Source organism: Motacilla alba, chromosome Z (assembly GCF_015832195.1).
Source record: "Motacilla alba alba isolate MOTALB_02 chromosome Z, Motacilla_alba_V1.0_pri, whole genome shotgun sequence".
Classification (NCBI taxonomy): Eukaryota; Metazoa; Chordata; class Aves; order Passeriformes; family Motacillidae; genus Motacilla; species Motacilla alba.
In genome coordinates, this window is record NC_052046.1 from 54,152,483 (window position 1) to 54,177,855 (window position 25,373).

Consider the following 25,373-nt stretch of genomic DNA (forward strand, 5'->3'; position numbering starts at 1 on the left):
AAGGAAGGATTATCCGTTCAAAAATAATGCTCATTCCAAGTCTGTTACACTAAAACATACTTTAATAAATACGCTATATCCATCTAATTTTACTAGTATGTTTTATTTTCAGCCATTCCTTCAAAGCTTCCACAAATTAAAGGAATATTCACTCCAGCTTTTGAGGTTCCCAAATGTCACTGAAACAATTCAATTGAAACTGAATGTGCATTTTTCATTTAGATTCAGCACATTTGCAAAACAAAAACACATCACTTAAAGACAAACTATTGCTTTACATAGGAATTTTTGTGATGAAGCAAAAGGGTAAAAAAAACCCAAACCCAATAAAAAATTTTGTGATAGGAAGTATCTTTGAAATACAGCTTCTTGATGCCTGAGTAATAATATTATGTTTTCAAGTATGGACAGTTTTCTTCATTGGATAAGGTACGGTGTGCAGCTACCACCCATAAGCTTTAGTCCATACTTCTTTCTTCTTGAACTCTGCAAGAGACCTCAAGGCCAGAAGTGTAACTGTGAAGACAGGGACAAATTACATTAAGTTGTGCAATTCAAAGGAAAAGATGTGAGAGTAATTCTAGATTCTTCCTAGTAATTTTACTAGCCCAGGTATAGGTTTAGTTCTCCTTTTATTGACCCTTTTCGTAATTCCTTTACTTGTGGTGATGTACTAGGCCCTTCCTTTGCTTTGTGGCACATCTCCTACTGAAATCATATCACATCATCTTCTAATTAGTCTATCACTTAGGCACACAGATCAACCAACATTGCAGAAAGCTCAAATTCAGTGAGCAATGATGCAAGTCAGGACATAGGAGGCACTGGGAACAAGAGAAGCACAAAGTCTGAAGTCCTCTGCTCAATTCACTGATTGGAAATGCAACTCACTGATTTCTTAGTTCAGTTTGAAAGAATCATGTGTTTAGACAAAATCTAGTAACCAACCTCGTCACAATCTAGTTATTCAGATGGAAGTTTCATGTTCTAGTATGTAAAAGGAAAAAAACAATGGGAAACTCAAGGGGAACAGTGACTTATCTCTATCAGGGCATACTGACAATATATGGTGAATATCAGAACTCTGATATACAGAGGAAGTTCTCCAACGGCCCTTAGCATTGCTTCTGGTGGAGGTTAGCAGACATTACAGGGAAATTTATCAGAGAGTGACTAAAACTGCAGACATCAAAACAAGGGTAATAATAACTGGATTTCAAGAAGCCTTGTTTAGGTCCAATAAATCAGATGGTCCAAAGGAAGTGCATTGTGTTCATGGAAAGAAGCTTAAGTGCACTTACTTCACTTGAGAGTATTTGTGGTGTCCTTTTGAAATGACTTGCGCAGATCCTACATATGTAAGTAAGCAATAGGATGCATGCTAGGGCTACAACTCCTACTATAATTGAACATATTGCTTTCCATCTTTCTTTTCATGTATCTTTTCAGCAACCCTCATTTCTCCTTCCTTTTTTCTCAGACCCCTTTACTAGACTGTCCTAGTTCACCTCCTACGCCTTCCACACATTGCAGTCTTTACTTGCACCTAAGCTACGTGATTTGTATTCTAGTACCGGAGGATTTCCCAATAGTATGTTGCATCTTATTTTTAAGGGTAACTTCAAAAACAACAGGTAGATCTATCAATGAAATAAGCTTGTGTACTAGATGAACTTCTAGGTCCTTTGGACCCTAAGTGCTACATCATAAGCATCAGAAGATGAAACAGCAAATGTAAAGTGTTACAGACAAGAATGTCAACTTACCTGTGATAATTACCTCAAAGACAAAATCTCACTCCTTATAACAACAGCATTTTCATCTATACTGACTACTATGGAAAAATGAGGACCCAATTAAAAATATATTACCTTTCAGCAGGTCCATGGTAGATTCTGATAAAGCTTCCTTAGGACATTCCATCATATTGATCAGCCAGTCAATAAACTGAAGATAGAAATATGAAAAAAAAATCTGAATTAAAAGAGCCCCTGTATCAGAACACAATGAATTATTTTCAGTTTGACAGACAACATTTGATTTCTGCTAAATTTAGTTATCTAACCAGAGGCAGTGGCCAATGAAGCCTCTGCCCAAAGTAAACAAAACACCCTGGAGTACATCTCCCTGTCAAGGCAATTCTTCCCATAGCTGGATCTGAACCTCCCCTTGTTCCTTCTCATTATGTCAGCAATAATTCTTCGCAAGGAGAAGGCACATTAAACAGTTTCCCTCCATCTTGCCTGTTCAAACCTTTAACCTATTTCTATAATTCTTTCTTATCAGTCTCTTGTCCAAATGTTTTACTTCAGAACTCTTATTGCCTTTGTTCCTCTTTTGACCTCTCTCATTTTTTGTTTTTGTTTTTTGGTTTTTTTTGGTTTTTTTTTTTTTGTTTTTTTGTTTTTTTTTTTTCTGGCAGTGCAGGGTGCCTGGATGACAATATGGTACTTAAATTCATAAGGATGATTTTCAGGGCAAGGCCTCACATTCTTCCTTAAAACCTAATTAGGCACTTGCATACTAACAGCTCACCCCTGCATTCCTCTGACATTCTGAATTCTGACTTCAGGGGTAACTCTGAGCACAGAAGCATGCTCAGAGAAACCAGTTCTCAACAGATTCCAGTTTGCAGAAAACAGCTAACTATTAATCTACAGATCAATAACAGTACTTCCACATATAGCAACACATGCATTGCACAGGTTTGCCAAATCAGGCACAATTTTCCACGTTTATTTCCAACTCATACTTCAAAATAAATGACACATACTGCAAACTGTGAAGAAGATCTTTGATTGCTCTGAATTTACAGTTTGGTGTGTCCAGCTGCAGAGGATCCTTCTTTCAGTGTTTAAAATACTGACTTGCTACCAGCAGCTCCCAATTCTCTTCTCCCGGTTGTATTTTCTTAACAGTTTGACTCCTAGCTTTGGAATTTTATTTTTTTTTTTGCAACTCTCAAATTTTACTTAAGAAACTACTTTCATATCTGATTAAAAATAAAGTGAGATCACAATTGAAATGTAATAAAATATAAATAACTGCTCTATCTAAGATCCAAGGTGACTACCAAAAATGGGGTGCTTTCTCATGTCAAGTGAGATGCTACTCAAATTGCACTACATGCAGTTTTACCTTCTGTGTTTGTTCTTTCCATGGTTCTTTAGCCAGCAAAAGGGAAAGGCTACTTGGAAGGAGAGTGAGAGTCTCTTGCACAGCAAACTTGTCAGTGGGGCGCTCGCCAATGTGTTCCTCATATAATTCTGGTGATACCATGTGGTGTTTCCATAGTGACCAGTCAGCACTGAGGCCAAGCAGTAATGGTGCACCATGGTCAGCCCAGGCCAAAACAGAAGCTGCAAACAGCCACACAAGGAAATCTATGCCCTAAACAGGGAGAAGGCAAAAATACACTTCATTAAATGAATAATACAGAAGAAGAAAAAAAACTTTAAAACCTCACCAAAAAAACTCAACAAAAAAAAACTCATCTGAAAAAGAAACCAACCAAAGAAACCCAAGACCAAAATCCTGATGATGACTTGCTCTTAAAACAATCATCTAAAAATTCAGGTAAAATTCAAAATGCAAGAACTAAAAAGTTCTTAATATCCTTTTATGCTTTGAAGAGCATAAGCCTCTTTATAAATTCAAACTAAAATGTCTACATACAGAAAAGTAAAATCACACTCTTCTAAAATCATCTTTTAGATTAAAGCTGATCCACAACTCATTTAAAATGGGGAAATAACTTTTTCATAGCAACCTGACTGTTGAGGGAAATCAGAGATGGTCACCCTCGTGGTGCTATAAATGGTTGGGAAATATTGCAGCAATGTAATTAATGTCCTTCTGGTGTAAGAAGCAGCTTATATGTCCTTAAATGGAAGACCTAAAATGAGTGAACAACATTATTTCTCTAAAACTGTCCAAGCCCTCTCAGAATCAGAAACTACATAGTTCTGACCTGCCTAGACAGTTCTACTAGTGAATTCAAATTTTTCCTTCAATTGTTCTAAATACAGTAAATTTTAAGAAATTATTTCATTAGTTGCCTTAAGGTTCTATCATAACTTAAATGTAAAGGTTATTTTAAAGTAAGAGTTTTAAATACATATTCATTCACAAAAATTGTGAAGATCTTCTCTGTGGTGGTGAGATCACAATCTTCTAAAATACAAAAGCAAGGGGAATAATTCTTATTACTGAGGAAAAATGTGAAATATATCCTTCTGTCCTTGCTCCAAATAATTTTCACAGCCATTACCTCTTTCAGATCAACATTTTGTAAGGGTGTTGACTTGTACGCTACATTTCTTATGTAGCCCATCAGGTCTAACAGCCAGTCCATTCTTTTCAGAACTCCTAGAAAAAGAATAAGAATATTGACTCATGTCAAACACTAGAATGCATTGCTTTTCATTAAAAAGCAAGCACAGAAAATTACTATAGCAGGAAAGTACCAACTGTAGAAGAACAAAGATCACCAACACCACTATCACATTTGATTAATTCTGCCACTGACAGAAAACATACAGGCCCTTTAATAGTACAGAAACATCGCTTATCATGCAGGCAACACACTGAACACATGCACACACACACACGCACAAAAACCAACCAAAAACCAAACCACAAACAAAAAACTGAGTGAGAATTATTTCACATAATGATAGCCTGCAGGACCCACTAACCAAGTCTGCACATACGACTGCTACAGAATCCTAAAGCCTCCCTCAATGTGCAAATTACTGTGAAAATGGCCCTACAGTGTTGAGAGGGTCAGTAAAATACGGTCAAAGCATGCAAATAAAATCCAGCCTCAATTCACCCCAAGGATGGAAGACATTTCATTGATTCAAATTCTGCTATCCATAATCTGTTCTGCCTCCTAGAAGCTCACCACCACATCATACATTACTGCATCCATGTAATCTTTACAAGTGCCCCCTTTCATGCTATCTCCTCTTTTACCCAAAGAATCCTCACTTCACTCAATTAAAGCTCACTATTCTTTGAAGTTCTTCAAACACAGCTGGCAGCTAAGGCATCTGGCAATATAATGCTTTGAAGTTGTTCAGTGAACACAGGCAGACAAAAACCTTTCTGCCATGAAAATGAGACCTCATTCTTGTATCTTCCTGTTCTTGTTTCTTCCTTCTTTATCTTTCTGTGTGATTCTCCTACTTCTCTTGCATCAGCCCCTATACTTGGTCAGACCCATAGCTGAGACAGCCCAAGTCAACCCACCAGATCTGGTAGAGTTATGAAGAGGAAAAAAGGGAAATTTAGTTCCTGTATTAAATCAGTGCAAGGAGTTCAGGAAAGAAAGTAATGTCGCTAGTTCAATCAGTCTCATGGGAACATCCCCCCCACCCTCTGTGTCACGTACCAGTAAGTCAGATTTTAGGTCAGAAGGTTAGCAGAGTTGCAGTATTAAGAGGTCTCTAATGTACTATGTATATCTGTAACACTATCCTAAAAAGAGTGGGAGACACAGATCTAGTTAAAACTCTGGTCTGTAAACCACATTGATGAGACAAATGACTTGTAGCTGGACCACAGAAAAAGAAGTAACTGGAGAAAAACATAAAAGCAAAGTTTGATACAAGTACTTGAATAATAAAAAAATTCTGAAGAGAGTAGTTTCTAATATGGAAGAATTTGGAAAGACTTTGGTTAAACCATCTTAAGGTTATTTTAAAGGAATCAGTGTATATTCATACATATCAGTTGATTGCATTGTTGATTAAGCCTAATCTTACCTGTATTTTCATGTCTCACAATGCGAGCATGATAGAAACTATGCAAGAACATCCATAAAATATTTTCCTTCTGGTGATATCCCGCCACAATATCAATCACGGCACTCAAGTTTGTCAGAGACAATCTGCCTTGAGAAACTAAATACAGTTTCACGAATGTGGCCTTCTCTATATTGTTCTGCAAATGCAATTAAAAAATGTTAAATTGAAAGGTACGTTTCTTGTGGGAACAGAAAATTATGCATTCCCCTTTATAAAAAAAGTAAGAAACACTTTGAATAGCTAGCAGGCTTCATTTCCCTCAAGACATATTATTACACGGAAGACTGTACATGCTACTTGAACTTTACATTGTTCGAAACAGGCCACTAAAGTGTAACTCAGTGGCCTGAGTGTACAGCTTGTTTTCATATTGTTTCATATTTTGTTTCATATTGTTGTTTCATATTGTTGTTTCATATTTTCACTTGTTTCATATTTTCAAGTGTTTCACTTGTTTCATATTTTCAAGTGTACAGCTTGTTTTCATATTGCTTTAAATTTTACATTCCCCTTTGAAATGGAATGAACCAGCTTAACAGTCCTGGGCAGTCATGTCTTCTTGCAAGACAGAAACACTGTAGTGACAAAAAGAGGTTTTCTTAAATGATATTTTCCAGTGTGAAATAAGAAGTGAAAAACACAAGGAAATGATAGTTCAGCTTCCACAACCTATCTGCATGCTTGACGCTCTAGTGAATTTCATAGCAAACAGAACTGGTGAACTACAAGATAAAAGCTTTTTTTATTCCATTATCATCCTCAGTCATCTTGTCCACCAGAAAACATTCTGAGTGTAAATATAAATATAGAACTTAAAGTCAAGAATGAAAGGCTTCTCAGTTAATTATTTGACATTTTTAACAGAAGCACAGATCCACCAGTTCAAGGACAGCTAGTCATCAGGATGCATTTACAGTCCAGTTTCAAGCAGGTGGGTATATTAACCAAAGAGGACTGTGGTCTGTTGTTTGTATCAATGGTCTGAGATTTAGAAGATGTAACACTACTCTGGGTCACACTATTCCAGTTCTCCTACCAGAACTAATTCCCAGAATCGCAGAATCAGTTAGGTTGGAAAAGACCTATGAGATTATCAAGTCCAACACATGATTCAACAATACCACGTCAACTAGAACTCGGCACTGAGTGCCACATCCAGTCTTTCCTTAAACACCTCTAGGGACAGTGTCTCCACCATCTCCCTGGTGTGACATTACCATTCTGAGGTCTAATCACCCTTTCTGTGTAGAAATTGTTCCTAATGTCCAGCCTAAACCTCTCCTGGTGCAGCTTAGCAGAGAGAGGAATGCAGCTTTGCATCTTCTCGTCCTGTCGAGACTGGCCGCTTGAGAGAAGAGGCCAACCCCCACCTCACCAAGTTAGTTAAGACTCTCCGGTTCAAACCTGCCAGGTGAGATCATTAATATTTCAGTCGCTTTGAGAAAGTCTGGGATATGGATTCTTATCAATTCTGCTACTCTCTACTGCCTGCAGATTAAATTCAGAACACTCTTACCTACATGTAAGGTAAAACACTTAAATGCTCCCAGTGAGCTAAAATAGTCTGGTGACAATAAAAATGACACTTTCACTTGATCTGGTGATAAAACAGCATAATTCAAATGTAATTTACCTTGAAGATCTGGACAATGCGATTGATCTCTGAATCAGCCATTTCTGAAATACATCTTGCCACATCGATATACATCTCCAGTTCACCTCTCTGCAAACAGAAAAGTAAATACACGTCTGAATGTCTATTTCTGGCTTTCTTCATCATCAAAATTGGTGAGTTTAGGAACTTGTTAATGATAATGATGAATAATTAATGTAGCTTCTAGCCTCACCTAATTTATTTTAGAAATTCTGTATTTGGTGAGGAATTTTGCATGTACAAAGATGTACAAGAACAATGGTATCTGAATAATTTTAAAGAATTAATTTTATTTTTAATCGCAAAGTGCCATTCTTTGGAAGTATTTTCTGTAGCAAAATAGTTTCTTTAAATCACTGTGAGAAACTGAATCCTCTGTGGGAAAAATAAAGCCTTCTCATTGTTCACTTCTCTTTTATTAAAATTTATTTCAGTACTAATACTGTAATTTTCCATTACCAAATAGTTTATGAGGGAGGAGTGCACATTAGATTGGTTTCACAACATCATATTCTAAAATAACCAAAAGTAACTTAAATTCAAATTATGCTGCTATTTTAAATAATATAATTTAAAATTGTACATCATTCATGTCTTGAATCTGATGCACCAGTGCAAAAGGATGGGACTTCCCATCATTAAAAAATACCTAGCTACAGTGTTCATACACCTCATACATACTCCTTACCTGAACTTCATTTGGAAGAAGCTCATATATTTTCTCCACGGCCTGACACAAAAAGCTCCAGCAAAACTGGGCAGGGTTGGGAAGTTTCATTGCCTGGATGAGCCCCTGTAGAACACACTGGCAAATTTCTGGGCTTTTTGTGAGGTTCTTCACCTCAAATTGCTGTATCAGAAGCACTTCTGTAAAAGACTGCAGTTTGTCTTCTGCAACATGTTGCATCCACAGGGACAGGGACATGAAAAGATATTTCTGAGTTTTCATCTGAAAAGGAAAAATTTTTGCTCCATTTCAAGTTCTAGCTCTTCATTGACCTTGAACTATTGTTGGATAAAATTAAAAAAAGAGTGGCTCAAACACAACTTATAAAAGCACTTAAAGTCATATATATTTCTCAGGTCTTTTCTTCTTCCCTTTTTTGATGAATTTTTTTGAATTAAAAAGAGTTCAAACATGTCACTATTCTGTTTTCATTAAAAACTGAAGAACTTACTTTCAATGAACCTTACACATCGCATCTCCATATGGACAGAACAATTTTTTTACATGGTGCCCACTGCATTCCTACATAAAGCATACAGACTGTCTAGACAGTCAATGACAGAAGTATGATAGCCACAGAACCATGAATGTTGCTAGCTAGTGAAGAATGAATAACCTGTGCAAAATGCAGAGTTTAAATTCTCTGTGGCTCACCTTATTTTGAGACCTCAAATTCCCACTGCAGCTGGAAAAGTGGGAGTAAGAAATAAAATCTTTTTTTTTTGGTACCTTACCAATTATGTACCTTAAAACTGCCAGCAAATGTTTGCATATCTAAGACTAATGAATTAAAACATTCCTTGAAGAGATCACAGAAACAAGCAACTAATTTTCTAAGAATTGTTATGAATCTGCTCCTGAACTTGGATAAAGTGACAGAAATGTGCAGTCAAGTGTTCTGTGGGAATCAGGGAGTTTTACATACTGTACCATGGAATCCACCTTTTAATTCCAGAAGACCAGAAAAGCAATGAAGGATAAGACCAAATTTGATTATACTGTAGGTTAGTCTGTTTGGTATCCACAAAATTAAGGCAAGTTTTTCAAGACATAGCTTTTTTTACTAGTTAGCTAGATCAAGAGACCTTGCTAGAAAAAAAATAGATAAGATTTTGGACAGATTAGGGCGGACCTTTATTTAAAGACTTTTAGCTGGTACAATAAAGGACACTTTTTCTCCCTACATGCCATGCATTATGTTTCCAGGTTATCAGCACTATAGGTCTTAAGCAATAAAGTAAAATGAGTGTAGCAGGTCTTAAGTCTGCCTTGAATTTCAAGGCCCCAGAATAACCTCTCTGTCTCACTATAAATACTCACTAAATGGTATTTCTGAAGAATTATGAACCCAGTAATCCTTTTCTGGTGAGATAGCCTAAACATTGTCACTGAGGAATTTTATATGAAAGAGGTGCTGAGCTCCCACAAGTTTTCTGACATACGTACACTAAGACTGTAGATAAGGGGAGGTGCCACCCACATGCCTAAAAGCATTGCTGCATTTTGAGATGACTGGGCCTGTGTCACAGCCAGTTCAAGGCAGAGATGTTTTACCTCATCACCTAAAACAGAAGAAAACAAACTAAGTTATAAAGAAAATATTTTCTGTTTAAATTTGTTCTCGACTCATAAAATAAAGGAGGGTTATTGTTCTACTAGAGCACTACATTACAACTTATTTTTCAAAAAATCCTACTTAAAGCTTTTAACACATACATGTTAGAAAACTCCTCTTTACATTCATGCACTTTCAGAAAGAAGTATCAGTATTTGTTCAAGTTATTTCAATTCATTCAAGAACAAAAATGTGGGAATGCTAAGAAAAGTAAAAATAAAAAAAAACCAACAACCCTCCTTGCCAAATAAAGTCAATATTTAATCCACAGAAGGAAAAATGAGTTAATATTCCTGGACTATGATGCTGTCTGAAATCTAAAACCAGCCACAAAACAGACGTACTGTTTCCTCTGAAAATTCCCTGATTTACAAACGTGAGACTCCTAAGTGAAAAGCAGGACCCTCCAGACATTTAATAAGTTTCAGCTCTTCATAAGAACAGCAGACCTCAGTATAGGAATCTTTTTCCATTATTTTGAAAATTATTACCCGGTGTAATTTAGTATGAAGTGTATTTCAAACTAGTGATAGCTAGATGAACTACCGAACAGTTCAAATATGTGAAAAAGTGGCATGGGCATTGGAGCAAGCATTTAGCAGTTACTGATAACAGGATACAATTAGTTCAGTTTTATAATGGGCTCTTATATAAATAGTTCAAATGAAATGTTCAGGTCACTTTCACCAACATTTTAGGGAGCTTCTCAGCCCTGATTTTCTTTAGTTTTTCTTCAGTTAAAACAGTATCCATGTGATATATACTTGCAAACACTAAAAAGTCAGTCTTGAAAGCATAATAAAACTAACCACTGCCCTAACTTCAAGCCCTGAAGAGGGCTCCAAAGTTTGTGAAAGCTGCATTAGTAAAGAATTCTCGTGACAAATACAAGTTTTAATAGAAAACCACTACTCTTACCAAAGTCCAGCCTCATCAAAGGAGAAAGAATGGATGCCCAGTTTACAGGCGGATACTGATGGCTTTCTCCAACTAATGCAATGGGTGCCAGTGCTACTTTCACCAGCTCAGCTGGGACAGATTCAGGACCTAGAACACAAGATTCAGTCAGAGTCTAAATTTTATACACACATATTTGGCTGAACAGCTCAGCAAAAAAATGTGAACACTACACTGTAGTTCAAGCTGTAGCAAAGAACTGAAAATTGTTACAAAATCACTGTTACTTCCTTTTGCATCTGAGAATTAGCCAAATAAATTTCATTTATAATGAATGGTTACATTTTTAATGTCCTGTCAAACTTTGTTACTAATAAATAGAAACTTTCTGGTGGCTTGTTCTTGAGTCAATTTACAAGTTAATTACAGATATTCCTCATCTAGTAAGGTAATATTTCTTATTGGGAGAACAGCAAAGTTTTCTGACACTGCTTTCCTTTGTCATCTTGTAGATGCAGACCAAAAGAATAGTCAGATAAGTGCTAACCTTTGCTACATACCGTGTTATGTCAACATAAGTTAACTCAGCCCTCCTGGAATCAAAACGTAGGCATTTTTACCTCCATTTAAAGCAAAGCTTGCTTCATAGGACAGCAGTGAGCCCACTTAACTCCACACAGAAGCAATCCTCTCTATCCTCCTTAAGACTACTGAGACATCTCTCTTTTACCAGGCTTCCTCATGTAAGAACATACTTTCTTCAGGCTTCTTAGCATCTATCCCAGCAGTAATCTGCTTAATACCACTCTGTTACAGAGAATCTTAATCCAGCATCACTGAAATAAGGGGCAGCATAAAGTTGGTCTGATGATGGAGTATTAACTGAACATATAGGCTAACACTTAACAATTATTTGACTTTCATTCTCATAGGGAAGAAACATCATCTCACCAACAGAGAGGGAAGGCAAAAGAGTTTTAAAAGTCAAAAATCAGGTGGAGAAAACTTAAGTCATAACTTCACAATATTAACTTACCTTTTTGAGTGTAATTAAATTTCTATTTTAAATACCTCACATCAGCAAAGTTCAAATTTGTACTTAGAAAAGTTCTCTTAGCAAATAAAACCAAGTGTTTAGGTCATCTTTTATAGCCATAATAAATTTTCCAGAGGAAAACTGTAATTTGATCCTTACCTTTCTTTCCACTTTGAATAGCAAAGTCAATGGCTGCCCTGATAAAGCTGTTTACAGGTAAGTAGCTAAAATCTGGAGGAACTGTGAAGATAAAAAGACTGCTTATATTCTAAGACATCATCAGCAAAAATTACAACAAATTACAATCCCAGGTAAATTTAAAGGCTAAACTGAGATGTGTTTGAGCTAACTTATTCTGTATCATAAGACTGATAGACATATTGACCTCTTCACCTTTAACGCAAGCTAAACATTTCTGGTGGTGAGAGGTGCCAGATCTGAAAAAACAAATTCACAGATCAACTGAAAAGTCAGGGATAAGAACTTTCTTAAAAATACATTGGGCACTGCAAGCTGGGCTTTGAAAGGGAGCACTTCAAAATTTTAGGAAGTTTAATGCAGCAGCGGCATTCCATATCTATCTAACCTTAGGCATGCATGCATGCAGGCAGGCATACATAAAAGCAGAAACTTTGAGAGACTTTTCTCTGTGATGATCATCTACATTTTGTATTTCCGGTTCCCAGTTTAGTTCACAACAAAGCAAACAGCTTCAACTTCATTAGCTTTTGCTTGTTACTGGTATTTCATTAATGATTAATTATCCAGCCTTTACTTTACCAGTGGATATTGAAACAACACTTAAAGTTAACGATGTATCAGCCACCCTGAAATTGCACAGAACACTACTTTTTTTATTTCAGCTAACCAGAGAAGATCTGTTCTAGGAAAATTCTTCTAAAACGTTGGTCTTGTTATAGACTAGTTTTTAAGTACTGATTTTTTTATACAGTGAGAAGGGCTAAAACAAATAGTAGATTAATCAGTTCTAAAAGGCATGGAGTAGATGTCAAATACATGTGTCATAGGAACTGTAAAACCTGTTTACAGTTTATCCTATAAAAGAATAAAGAAGCAATATACAAGTTTGACCAGAACAATTTAGAACCTTACTTTCATACTGCAAGTAAAAGCAGAGTGGGGGATCCTATTACTGATTCCTGCTTCATATTCCAACCTTTAGGCACACAGGACCATGAGATCTCTGATTCAAAGGCTGTGATGTCACTTCACAAGGCTGCAATATCTATATTATCTTATATTACTTATATTATCTCATGTGTCCCTCATTGTCTTTTTTGTGATGTGCTATTTCTACATGTTGTTGAAGAAGCAGTAATAAAGCATCTTACCAGATGCCCTGTTCTGGGTAGAAGACAAACAGGACATGTGAAGACGTCCCAGAAGTCTTGCTGCATTTGTCTGAAGACCAATCTGCTCTGAGAAACTGATTGTCTGTTGAGACAATAAACCACTAGTTAGATAGATTTCCCTACACTGCCTCATTCAAGCTGGATACAAACATTATGTAGTTCCTTTTAAACAGACTTGTCTTGCTTGTACAAGGTGTGAAGGTATGCTAGTGCATTATCCAAAGGAGGAAACAGAGGCTACCTTCTTACCTGTGTAAGGGTTCTGATCACTTCATTCAGCTTACTTTGAAACTGTGAGGACTGAATGCTCTCAGATTTCAGCTGCAGGAGAAAAAGAAAAAAAGGATAATTTTGTAAGAGATAAAAAAGAAGCAACAAACAGAGAAAAAAAATTCTGAAAACAGATTACATTTGCACCCATGCCTTTCTCTGGGAGTGGGAGAGAGGAGGGCAAAGGAGAAGGCTTATATGGAAGAAAGCTTTTCCCCAGTGGCAATGCACATGGGTCATGTGATGGCAAAATGGAACAAGTCCTATTTTACGCATTGCAATTCAATGTTGCTTGGCTCCTACCCAACATGAATTATTGCAAAAATGTGATGTCCTGGTTTACAGCCATTGCTGTAGGAATGGGAAGCATGCATCCCATTTTGCCTTCTAGGCAAATTTCTCCATGAGATTAAGGTACCATTTGCTTGCATATTCTGACCTGTATCATGCCTCCTTCAGAGCCCACCAGTGCAACCAGCCCACTGACAGCAGCCAGACGCTCCATTGTTGGAGAACCCTGGAAACATAATTCAGGACCAGTGAGCCAATGTGATGACACACATTGTAGCACAAAATGCTTGTTTCTTCCAGCTTAAAAACCTTGACTACTATCACTAGTACACCTCTAATCCCAATAGCCTTTTCAGATCAGACTCCAGCATGGTAGATAATACTAATCCCTCTCTTGATGAATGAAAGCTTTATATAGAGCTTCCTCCTCACTCCTCCAAATCTGAAATCATCATGGATTGACAAATAATTTTTTTTCCTAGCACAATCTGTATTCCACAAAATATACCAGTGCAATCTAACTCAAAACCAGTTTCTTTATTGATAATTACCTTTAGCTGAAATGTTAATATGTAAGTTTAGAATTTGATTTGAAACACCTAACTTTTCCAGATAAATTGAAATTATTTTAATGACTAATGCATTAGAATCACCCTTCTTTTTTCTAGTTTTGATAAGCAGCACCTGATTTCACAAGACATTTTCACTTAATAACCTAGACTTTATCCTTGGGCACTGTTCCAAATTAGTGAACATGTCCAAATTAAGACTTCATTGAGATAAGCATTTCTCATAAATTATCCAAGTAGAAGAGTAACAGGGATTTTTTTCCCTTTAGCAAACCGCCCAAAATTATCCTCTTGCTTCCAAACATCAATCAAACAGCATATTCATACAGTCCTAACATTTCCTAACATCACTCCCGCAGAAGGAAGGAAAATTATGTTCCTACTGTTAATTTTAAACTGTATACCATCCCTTCTCCACCTCCTCTACCACCACCCATGCAAAATAAACCTAAACCAACAAGACAAGTACAAACCCCAGGACATGCACAGAAACTCCCTTACCTCTGCAAGCACAATTTTTATCCAGGCTGGCATTAGCCTGTTACTCAGGTCTTCAGCTTTTCCATGACCACAAGCTGACAATCCATGTACTATTGCGCCTAAAGCTAAACCAAAACTGTAGGTCTGTAAGGCGAAAAGAACTTATTAAAAACAGATTTTACATAGGAGTCTGTATTCTTTTATACATTTATTATTGAAACATTACTCACATATTTATTATTTCCCAACAATTAGAGGTAATGTCTTTGTCTAGAATACCAGCTGCTTTATTTCAAGTGACATGGGATTTTCTGAGATTAAATCTTTGACACACAGAGCCTTTGTTTTAGAGCAGATTTTCTGATATGAAGATAAAAAGCTCTAGCACAGGTAACTCTGACTTCGTATTTTTCAGATAAACATTCTAAACAGTTGAATAATGTAATAGCAGGCTTTGATTCAAAATGGTTGCCTCCCCCGGCTCCTTCATTTCCTGGCAAACATTAACCAGAAAACAACTTGCACTAAAATATTGGGATTATTTTTGGCAATTTGAGGGGTACCCTCGGACACCAGGGATGAAACACACACCTGTAGGAACCTGTGGCTATGTTTATAGTTATGCACTGTCAGTGGTTCAGGGACAGCAAAAATTCAGAACAGCACAGTTGATGTATTTTCCCACCAAGAAAAGGAATTTATAGAAAAATGCTATAAAAGAGACAAAAAATGGCAGGATACAGGGACTAAAGACATCAAATGTAACGATTTCTCTTCTAAATGCAATCAAACACATAAAACTTGCTTTTATTTCACTGTCTGGTAATTGCTATATGCATTAATGAATCAAGTGGTAGTCTTAGTAATTGTATGGTATACAAAATACCTTCATCAGTGTTAGTTAATGATGAAATTAGATCAATATAATTGCCTTGAATTACAGTTTGGGAAAAGCAGTATCCAATATTAAATAGATAAAGAGAGAAAGAGAACTGAAGCAAAGCCCAAATACAAAATTATTACCGGCTGATTATTTTCTGCTAAGGTCCGTAGCTTGCTCATAGCCTTCTCAGCCTCAGTTGCTTCTATGATTCCAACACTGAAAGCAGAGACACAGGTACAGGCCACAGAATAGGCAAGTACCTAAAAAAAAAATTATTCCATTAACTAGTGTCTAATCAAGCTCACTGTAGCAATGGTCACATTGAATAATGTGCCAGCATGATAGAAAAGATGTAACATTTTCAGTTGATACTTTCAGATATTTATTCCCTCTCTGAAAGTGTCTTCATTGATGATAATAATGTTAAACAAACACAACTAAAGCTTGGAAGTTCTTCTGGTTTTACAGAGGTCAAACTCTTGACCTTCCACACAAATGCAGCTATTCTCTAAACACAAGTATCTGATCATTATTTATGTAAGTGTATTCAGCATGCTGTGCTCCCATCAGGACCACAAGCAGGTCCACCAGGCTAGAAAATGAGCACATAGAACTGTCTCTCATACCCAGCCCACAACACTAGCTTCCTGTCCTTGCAGAAGGTTTCACCAGCAACACTGTTTTTCTGTTCTTCTGCCTTAGCCATGGAGAATAAGTAAGTGGAGTCTGCACTACCAACAAAGCAAGTGTGCCAAATGTCTAACCTCCTCTGTATCAAAGTTAAGCAGCAGAACAACACAGGACTCTGATGGAAGCAGAGAGCATCTATCTACTGTGCAGGATTAACATCAATTTGACCTATAGAAGGTAATGTGCAGATTGTACCTTTGGCTGCAGCAGGCCAAAATTACTTCTCAAGTACCGGGTTGTATGCAAGTCATTTATAGCTCTGAAAGAGCCTCTTGTGCATCTCATAGTAGCATTCATCCTAGAGTGCTGCCCAAATTTTACCCATCTTTACAAATCCTTACAGAGGTTTTAATTGCAAAGGGTATGTTTTCCTTCTCATCCCAAACTATCTCATGTTAAATAGCTGCTGCCTTTCATCCCAGAAGTTGCCGTATTGAACTCAGTTTAATTTCAATTATGCACTTGAAGATCTCTGGAGACAGACAAATTATTTCATAGCTGTAAGTAATTTTAATGCATGAACCATAAATTGCAAAAGGCTAATCCCCAACACATATGTACTGCCAAAAAAATAAAACTCCATAGAAAAAGATGTTTAATAAAGAGCTTTCAGAACACTACCAACAGGAGGAAAAGAATAATATTATCAATCTCTATTGACTCCTATAGGAAAAACAGAGGATTATACAACTCAGCTACTCAGCTGCTCCAGGCTTACACGTATCATGCATAGACAGGGTTGCTTTACTCATGCAAAACATCTGCTTGTTCTGATTTTTGTTTTCTGTTGCAAACTATTTGAATTTCATCAGTTTTCATTCTCAAGTTTTACCTCAGCAGAGTTATAGGCTAAGTACATGGACCATGTCAAAACTTACAGGACATATCCTCAGAAAACACTCCCTGAAATGCAGGGCTCGGTTTAAGTGTTCAAAACATAAAGAAAATTGTAAATGGGGCCATAGCAGCATGCACAAGTACAAAATTCACATTAGCTTGTGACACAAAATTTCAAAGAAATATACAGAAGGCATACGGAAGGACAAAGTATTAGCATTTGAGTTCTCTCTGAGAGTAACTTGTCTGCTTTTAGTAGATCAGATGACCAGTAAACAACTGTATGTAAGAGACCCATATTCATAGTTACTCATGATCCAACTTTCAATAGTTTAATTTGGGGTTAAGAAATTAAAGAAGACCTTTAAAGGATCAAGTCTGTTATCTTTTCAGGCAGTTTGTTAACGTCTTTACAAGATTACACATTATTTTATTCTTATTATTGCTGTTATTATCATTTTTTTTTTCCAGCAGACATAAACCCATATATTGTGAAAGAAAAAAGTAGAAATCAAGCTTTCCAGTACCACAGACAAAAAAAGTTTCAGCAAAAGACTATAATTATTAAAGAGAGGCAACAAAATTAAAGGAAGACTTAAAATTTGTGATAAAACAGGTCATACCTCCTGGACTCCTCTGCTTTGGTCCTCACTGCTGTCCAGGTATTTGCAGAGTTTTCGCAATGAAGCGGAAACATGCACTCGCGATTCTGTTTGGCTACTGTGACTCATAAATGAAAGAACAAGTCCTACGCCTAAAATACATCCAGTGCTTTAAGAGAAAACAAAAGAGAAAAGATTAAGTATGCTTTGGCTGCTCTGAACTGCCTTTAAACCCCAGTAAAGTTTGTGGGTAAGAATAACTCTTGGCCTTGCCTGATAACTAGCTCTGTAGATAATTTATTACCACAGTCAACTTTGCAAATGGTTTTCATTTCACACATTGTTTTCAGGAAACACCAGACAAAAGAAGAGCATAAGAAGAAAGTGTTTGTTTAAATAAGAAGTCCTACACATAGAGCCTCATTATTCCTTCTGTCCCTGAAGAACCAGTAGCTCCAACAAAAAGTGCCATAAACTAGTATGAAGAAGTACAGATCCAAATTTCTGTGTGTCCTGATAGAGTAAACTAGGAAATCCCAATTAAACGTACTAATTGCAGGTTAATTGAGTGTATTAGCATCTGCTGCTGTCAGACTCCTTCAAGAGCTGTTTCATTTGCAAAAGTAATAAAATTAGTCATTAAGCCAGAGAGGTGCTAAGATGGCTTTCTTAGCCAGGTAAGAAATTAAGGTATTCACCTGCATTTCTTAACAGGAATGGTCAGCTGTACATTCTAACCTGTATGTACTAAAATTTGGATACGCTACAGTGGAGCAGCTCCATCAGGGCAGACATAGCCAGTACAACTAACTGTTTGATGCTGAGGACACTTAAAATTGCAACAAGAACATAGTTTCAGAGGACCTAATTTAATAGGGCAGCTGGCACAAACATCTCCACAGTCTCCACCTCTTTTTCAGATTTTTGTTCAGAAATTCCATTCTGGACCAAAGATCTTTTACTAAATTCTGCATGTGTGCTCCCATGACAAGTTCCAAGTCATCAAGTTTGTCAGAAAACTTCAAACAGTTCTGGTTTATATCAAGAGATACTAAAACATAGCAGACACTTATCACTCTGAAGGTGATCTCTCACTAGCACACATCCCCAGTTGCTCTTATTTGTAGATGATTGTTTTCCCCCCGTGCACATCTCCCTGACACTGCTTGTAGCAAGCAGCAAGCAGTCAAATGAACATGGCTAGGATCTTAGGCATTCTCCTAAGCTTCTCCTATCTGACTTAAAAACAGCAAGAGCTAGGTAAAAAAGAGACATCTGAGAATAACTTCAGTTGTATTTTTAACATAATGTTTAACAGTAACTGGGGAATGAGGATGATTGAGCATGGCTAGAAGACACAGAGGGGTGTCTTGGGAGTGGTATTTTTTTCCAGCAGAGACCAAACAAACCTTTAAAAGTAACTGGTATATCTGAATTAATGACTAGCCAATTAAACAAGGACATGGCTTATATACAAGAGTTCAAAATTCAAGTTTACACTACTGCTTGTTGTATATAGAACAAAACTATATAGAAAGAAAATAAGAGTTTCTCATTAGAGCTACAGTATTTTATGTTATTCACTGTTAATGAAGATTTAAAACATGATCGGACACTAAAGCAAGAAAAAACATCACCTTTTCTGCTCCACTTTTTGTAACTAACAATTGGTCTCACTTGGCTACCTTACTTGTGAGCTACATAAAATGAGTATTTAGGTACATATCATCTACATGATATCTCAGATTTCCTAGCACGTTTTAAGTGTCTAACTGCCAGAGCATCAGGTTGCAGGGAGTCCTGCCTTCCACTGGGCACAGCCTGGACAGCACTGATTCCCACATGTGCACTGCTCAGCAGACCTATGCTCAAAACACTGTCAGCGTGTTTTTTGTGAAGAAGAAAATGACCGATTTAGCAGGAGTGAAACACTGGTGAAAATGCTCATGCCTCATAGCTGCTCATGCTTGTGCCACACTGGATGAAAATGCTGGAAAGGATCTTCCTTTGGCACAGCAGTTTACAAGTAGAAATGCAAAATTTAGACAATTCTGCAACTTTTATAGCTTTACATTACTTTGTTCGCAGAGAGAACTTGTACTAGACAACTTTAAAAACCTTTAAAAAAACATAGCACAAAAAACTACCCCCTCCTCAATCTTCCCTCTCTTGCTTGCCAATGTTTCATATTCTTCTGGCAACCTCTTGCTGCCAGAGAAGTCTGGCTTGGCTCTTCTCTGAGGCTTTGATCTCCAGCTAACAGGCTGCACAAACCAGCAGCAATAGGCATGACAAAGAGGTGCAGCTGGTAGAGTCTCTGTGTACTGTGTGTCTCATCCTGTGCCACTCAAAAGGCAACAGAAATCCTCACTAAGCTATACAGGTTTACAGCCCACTGATGCACAGCTATGACTCCTCAGAGCTTTTCAGAAAGTGCACTGGAGAAAGGAGGGCAAAGGCAAATGGGAATTATTGCTGTTTCCTTTGAACAGTGAAAAGCTGGGCAGAGTAATGCTCAAACTGAAAGAAAACCTTATGCACTTACACTGAGCTGCTCAAGATACTGTGGTTCCTTCCCTGATTTGAAGGAGAAATGACTACTGTGGAAGAAACATCCTGCCATGCTATGTTAGCTGTCTCATGGCAACTGACACGTGTTTTACTGTCTGAAGAGATTCAAGTTCTAAGTGTAAAAACTAAAGCAATGTAGACAAAGTCTGTGACTGACTCCGTTTTAGGGAACATGCAGACCTCCAAAGGGCCTTTCCAGCCTGCCGGAGCATCTCCTTGTCCTATTCTTATAATTTTCTGTGTAAAATTAAGGAAGAAAGTCTGAATTAAAAAGGTATAGTTCAAAATAAAGTATCACCACTAATAAAGGAAACTCACTTGTACTCCAGACTGGTGTCAAAGCAGCAGTTCTCCAACACATCCAAGGACTTCATCAGAACCAAGTTCATCTGTTGACCAGGTATATCACTACAAAACCAAACCAAAACAGAAACAAAAAAAAGATCCAATGCCTGACAGTAAGAGGAGGAACCTGACAAAACATCATCTCAGCTAGACGTGTTACTATTCATAAGCTGAAAATCCATGACATTTCACACTATTAACTCTCTCAATCTCTCTCCACCTCATTGCCTAACTTACTGATAAAAAAGACGCATTTACATCTCCCTCCAAAGATGTCATATGGACACTCCTCTTATAAAACATACACTCAATTTTCATAATGAACAGGACATCTTTAATGGAACTAGATATACAATCTGATATAAGCTATAGCTACATTCCTACAAGTTTTGATTTATTGCAAGACAATGCTTTGAAAAATGTGTAAGATTAAGCTTTCAAACCATGCAGGGCAGTGAAAGATTAAAACTAGTCTTCAAGAAATGGTTAGAAAATGTATTCACTTAACACCCCTCACCACAGAAACGAAACAAATACAAACCCACAAAATATTGAATCACATACTCCAAAATACTGGGCTGATGTAATTTTAAAGAGTCTTTTAATGCTTGTATGTAGCTCAGCTGTCCCACTGACTAAACATCCAAAGGTAGTCCATTCCCAAATTATGTGGCTGAATCAGTGGCAGCAAGGTATCAAGACACCAAAGCGTGAAGATTAGAACTCAGCAATGCTTCAGTTTTAACAAAATCAGGTGCCTTAGAAACATTAGTTTCATTGATCAAATTAACAACTGCCAGTCAAATCTGTCTGTTTGGTACCTGTGCTTGTGTACTAATTAAACTTTTTTTATGGGTATATAAGAAGAAAAAAATCCCTAGAAGTCAAAACTCTGGAGGAATATAAAGTCAAATCTACTTCTTAATTTCTCTGGAATCACCAGAAATTTGCAACCTTTCTGAAAAGAAGGCATTTTCTAACAACTTCAGAACACCTCTGTGCTGCCAACACAGCTGTAACAGCATGCTTTAAAGACAGTTCATTACACTACTTCCATCCTCACATTTGTAACTCACATGACTTAAGTGAACACTGTCCCATGTCCAGAGCACCATTTACAAAGGAACCAATAAGAGCTGTGTTACAATTATGTCTTCCAGCATAACGAGTCCCATTTAAAAGAATATCTGTTCTTATAGCTGACTGCTTTGCACTTTGTACCTTAGGATATTAAGAAAATTAGTCACTTATCCTGAAGGAATGACAAAATACTTAGGATAGCTCTGGAGGCTAAAGTGGGAGGGGGAAGACTGATAATAAGAGGCACCATTTAAGAAACATTGCAAAGCCCTTCAAGAATCATTTGCCTATGACTTGTAAATACTTTAATTCCTCATAGCTTAAGATCACATGCAGAAAAAGGAAGTTACCTTTGCAACTATATTGAATACAGTAGTTCTCACCTGACTTTCTCTTCATACAAACGTGAGATGAACATCCCCAAACCAAGACTCATGTGGATTTGAACAGCTTGAGACTCATCAGCATTTGGTTTCCCAGGTAACCTGTCAGTCAGCATACTCAGGACCTCCTCAATCTTCTCCTTGCATGATACAATGAAAATTGGCACCAGGAGAGACAAAGCTGTGGCTGCACAGGATCGAGCTATAATACTAGCAGTATTTTCACCTGAGTAAGATTTCTAGAAAAACACAAAAGAGAGCACTTTTTTTCTCTTACACCTTTTCCAGGCAATAACACTCAGCATTTGAGGAATTTAAAATAAACACCTACAGAGCAAACAGCAGCACAGATGCATTGCAATCTGATACCCCTTGCATGTGACTTTTACCATTTTGATAATAAAGACAAAAACTTCAAGCAAACACAAATATAAACAGAAAGCACAATGAAAGCAAATTAACAAGAGCAAGAAAAGTCTTGATTTTGTCCTATTCCAACTACTACAGCTCAAACAGAACCAGGAAACTTCACTAGAACTCCGTTATGAAATAGAGATATATTGCCTTGCCTTCAGTACCACAGCACATACCTGATAGAACCATGGGAAGACTTGACCTTTAGGCTGGTAGCGGCTATTCACAATACTCAAGAGGGTCTCCGTGACCATGGAAATCCAGTGTTTCATAGGAATAAAATCAGGTTCAGTCTATAAAAATCAAACCCAAATACTTATCATTATTTTTTCTTAAATCAAAGAAGCTCAGCTGCTAATGTTCCAGCTGTGATCCATCATGAATGAGATTATTTTGTAATTCCTATGCGGTGCAAGTAGCATCATTTACTTGTCAGCACTTACAGTGCTGGCTCTCCAGACACTACTTTTTATCAAGTACTATTCAGCGGAGCCAAAAATTATGAAATTATGAAAAAGGAGTTTGGCTGGATTTCAGCGTCATAGATCTCATCTATCAAAATGGTCAAATAGATGAACATTTGGACATTATGCTTCTTGTGACAAGGCACATGCATACTCTACCACAGAACTGGACAGATGGCATTCACTGAGTATGATGAAATTTGAACTTGAAAATGTAAAGTACTTCACATGCACTCACCTGCCCCTCCCAAACACCTGGTCATATCACTTCTCTGTATTCCATGAAGGGAAGGGACCCTCTCCCAGATTCACTCACCTCAGGCACCCCTTCAGTGTCTGAAGAAAGGCTGCTTTCGTATTTGGCTACAGCAACTGCAAGGCCAGTTAAAGCAAAAATAGAGTTTCCTTTCACCACTGGGCTGTCTCTGAACAGAAAAAGGAAAACAATTAAGAAACATGGTAGAGATGCTGGCAACAAAACATATATCTCAAAGCAGAAAAGTTATGCTACAGGTGATCCAGGAGGGAAGGTCTTTTCCCCTAGAAATTTCACCAGGCTCTTTTCTAGCTCAGCAGCAATCTGTTATATTTCATCTTCAGGAATTAGAGAAAGAATGGAGGGAAGAAGTGTTTCAGTCTCTTTTTTCTTTTATATAAAGGCTAGCACACATGAAGTTGTATAAAAACAGAAGCTTTCTTCCACTATAATAAGGAATGCTACCCTGCAGAGCAAGTAGCACTCACAGAAATGCAGCAGTTGGTCTTAGCTAGTACCATTTCCACAGAGGACAAAACAAAAACATCTTCAAATGGAGAATGCTGGAGAGGCAGATGCCACTTCATTGCAAGATGCCACTTCACAGCACGAGAAGATTTAGCAGAGCAGCCATTATTATCAGTTTAAAAAAAAGTTTTTAATTATTTCCTTACACTACAAAAACACTACCATCATGGAAAATGATAGGATTCATCACTTCTATGACAGTGCAAAAAAGAAATCAAGAAAGAAAATCTGATAAAAAAGAGGGAAAACATAACTGTGTTCAGTTTTGTATAAGGAAGTGTGTTGATATTGTAGTCATTCCTAGAAAAACAAACTGCAATATAATGCTGATGGAACTCTCTTACCTTATTTTACAAAAGCACCTGAACAATATGACTGCATAAGACCACTTACATGCCAGTAGACTCTTCGCATGAGTCTTCCATTTCTAAAAACTTCCTCGACTGCTGCTGTGAAAATATATCTACACTGCCAATCTACCATTTATTCCAGAGCCAAAGATGTCATTACAACAGTAAAAGTATTTTCTGGATTTCTATTTTGCTTTTTAAAACAAGAAACATGAGTCTTAGTGGAATGTCATCATTTGGAACAGTGAAACTACCTGCTCTCAGATAAGAGATACTTGCAAATAATTACAAGGTACTTAGTTAAGTTCTTTGAAGTCTCTCAGTATCTTTTGCCTTAAATAATTTCCTACACTTCTAAAAGGCAACATTTTATTATGTACCTCAGAGAGAAACTTCTAAATCCACATACTCATGATACCTGGATGCTTTAAATTTAATGAAGGCAAAAATCATCTTAACAAGACCTAGGAGGAAAAGGAGCAGTGTTCCACTCTTTATTGAAAATATGGGAAAAAACATCATCTGTAGTATTTTACCAGTCCTTACTTGGAAGCACCTTTGATGACATCGGTCAACATATCTCTGACCCTGCAAGAGAACAGAAAAAATTTACACTATGTTCATTCCAGTATGAACATGGTGTAAAACATTTAGCTGAGCATGAACTCAGCTAAATTCTTCTTCTGTCTTACATGAGTGTATTCTAGGTTAACAACTGTATCAGCCAATGAGAAAACTTAGCGCAAAATAATTACTAGCATTTAATATGTAAGAAATCTATGCAATACCCCAAGTTTCTTCATGCTCATGTGCACTCCCAGTGTTTTATAAAGGACTCTTAATTTGACTTAATGACAGTTTTTGTAAAATGCTGGTTCATGCAATAGCCATAAATATGCTTTTTGAGCACATCAAATGCATAAGTTTCCAGATCATTTTGCTATGTTCTAGCATAATGAAATCTGAATGTTTTATAAAGGACAAGCATTACAATTTACTCAACACTTACTTTATTTCTGGAAACTACTACAGGCAGTTACGCTATGACATGGTATATAAACCTGAATCAACTTAAATTAAAGCCACAGGAGTTGTTAAAATTTCTTAGACATTATTGTAGTTGACTTATAACAGGCTACTTGTTTTCAATTGTTTTGTTTTGCATTCACATCAAGACCGAAGCAGAGAAGCAATCAATCTCCTACACTGAAAGGTGTGGATGAGGAGAGAGAGATCCTCTATTCTAAA

The 25,373-nt window shown here is 37.0% G+C and overlaps 1 protein-coding gene across 7 annotated transcripts in view; it reads right to left on the reverse strand.

Annotated features, from left to right (window-relative positions):
- Positions 1–87: 87 nt before the first annotated feature.
- Positions 88–25,373, reverse strand: part of FOCAD (focadhesin) — an 89,023-nt gene continuing 63,737 nt past the window's right edge. For all 7 annotated transcript variants that reach the window (XM_038123655.1, XM_038123649.1, XM_038123650.1 and 4 more), the window contains 21 exons: positions 24,672–24,713; positions 23,308–23,416; positions 22,704–22,820; positions 22,114–22,352; positions 20,624–20,713; positions 17,756–17,903; positions 15,746–15,865; positions 14,744–14,866; positions 13,822–13,899; positions 13,362–13,433; positions 13,092–13,194; positions 11,899–11,979; positions 10,725–10,853; positions 9,638–9,753; positions 8,153–8,413; positions 7,444–7,533; positions 5,769–5,946; positions 4,271–4,368; positions 3,139–3,390; positions 1,872–1,947; positions 88–516 (listed from right to left, as the gene is read on the reverse strand). In XM_038123655.1, the coding sequence (XP_037979583.1) occupies positions 443–516; positions 1,872–1,947; positions 3,139–3,390; positions 4,271–4,368; positions 5,769–5,946; positions 7,444–7,533; positions 8,153–8,413; positions 9,638–9,753; positions 10,725–10,853; positions 11,899–11,979; positions 13,092–13,194; positions 13,362–13,433; positions 13,822–13,899; positions 14,744–14,866; positions 15,746–15,865; positions 17,756–17,903; positions 20,624–20,713; positions 22,114–22,352; positions 22,704–22,820; positions 23,308–23,416; positions 24,672–24,713 (2,596 nt within the window). In that variant the 3' untranslated portion in view covers positions 88–442. The remainder of the gene's footprint in view (positions 517–1,871; positions 1,948–3,138; positions 3,391–4,270; positions 4,369–5,768; positions 5,947–7,443; positions 7,534–8,152; positions 8,414–9,637; positions 9,754–10,724; positions 10,854–11,898; positions 11,980–13,091; positions 13,195–13,361; positions 13,434–13,821; positions 13,900–14,743; positions 14,867–15,745; positions 15,866–17,755; positions 17,904–20,623; positions 20,714–22,113; positions 22,353–22,703; positions 22,821–23,307; positions 23,417–24,671; positions 24,714–25,373) is intronic.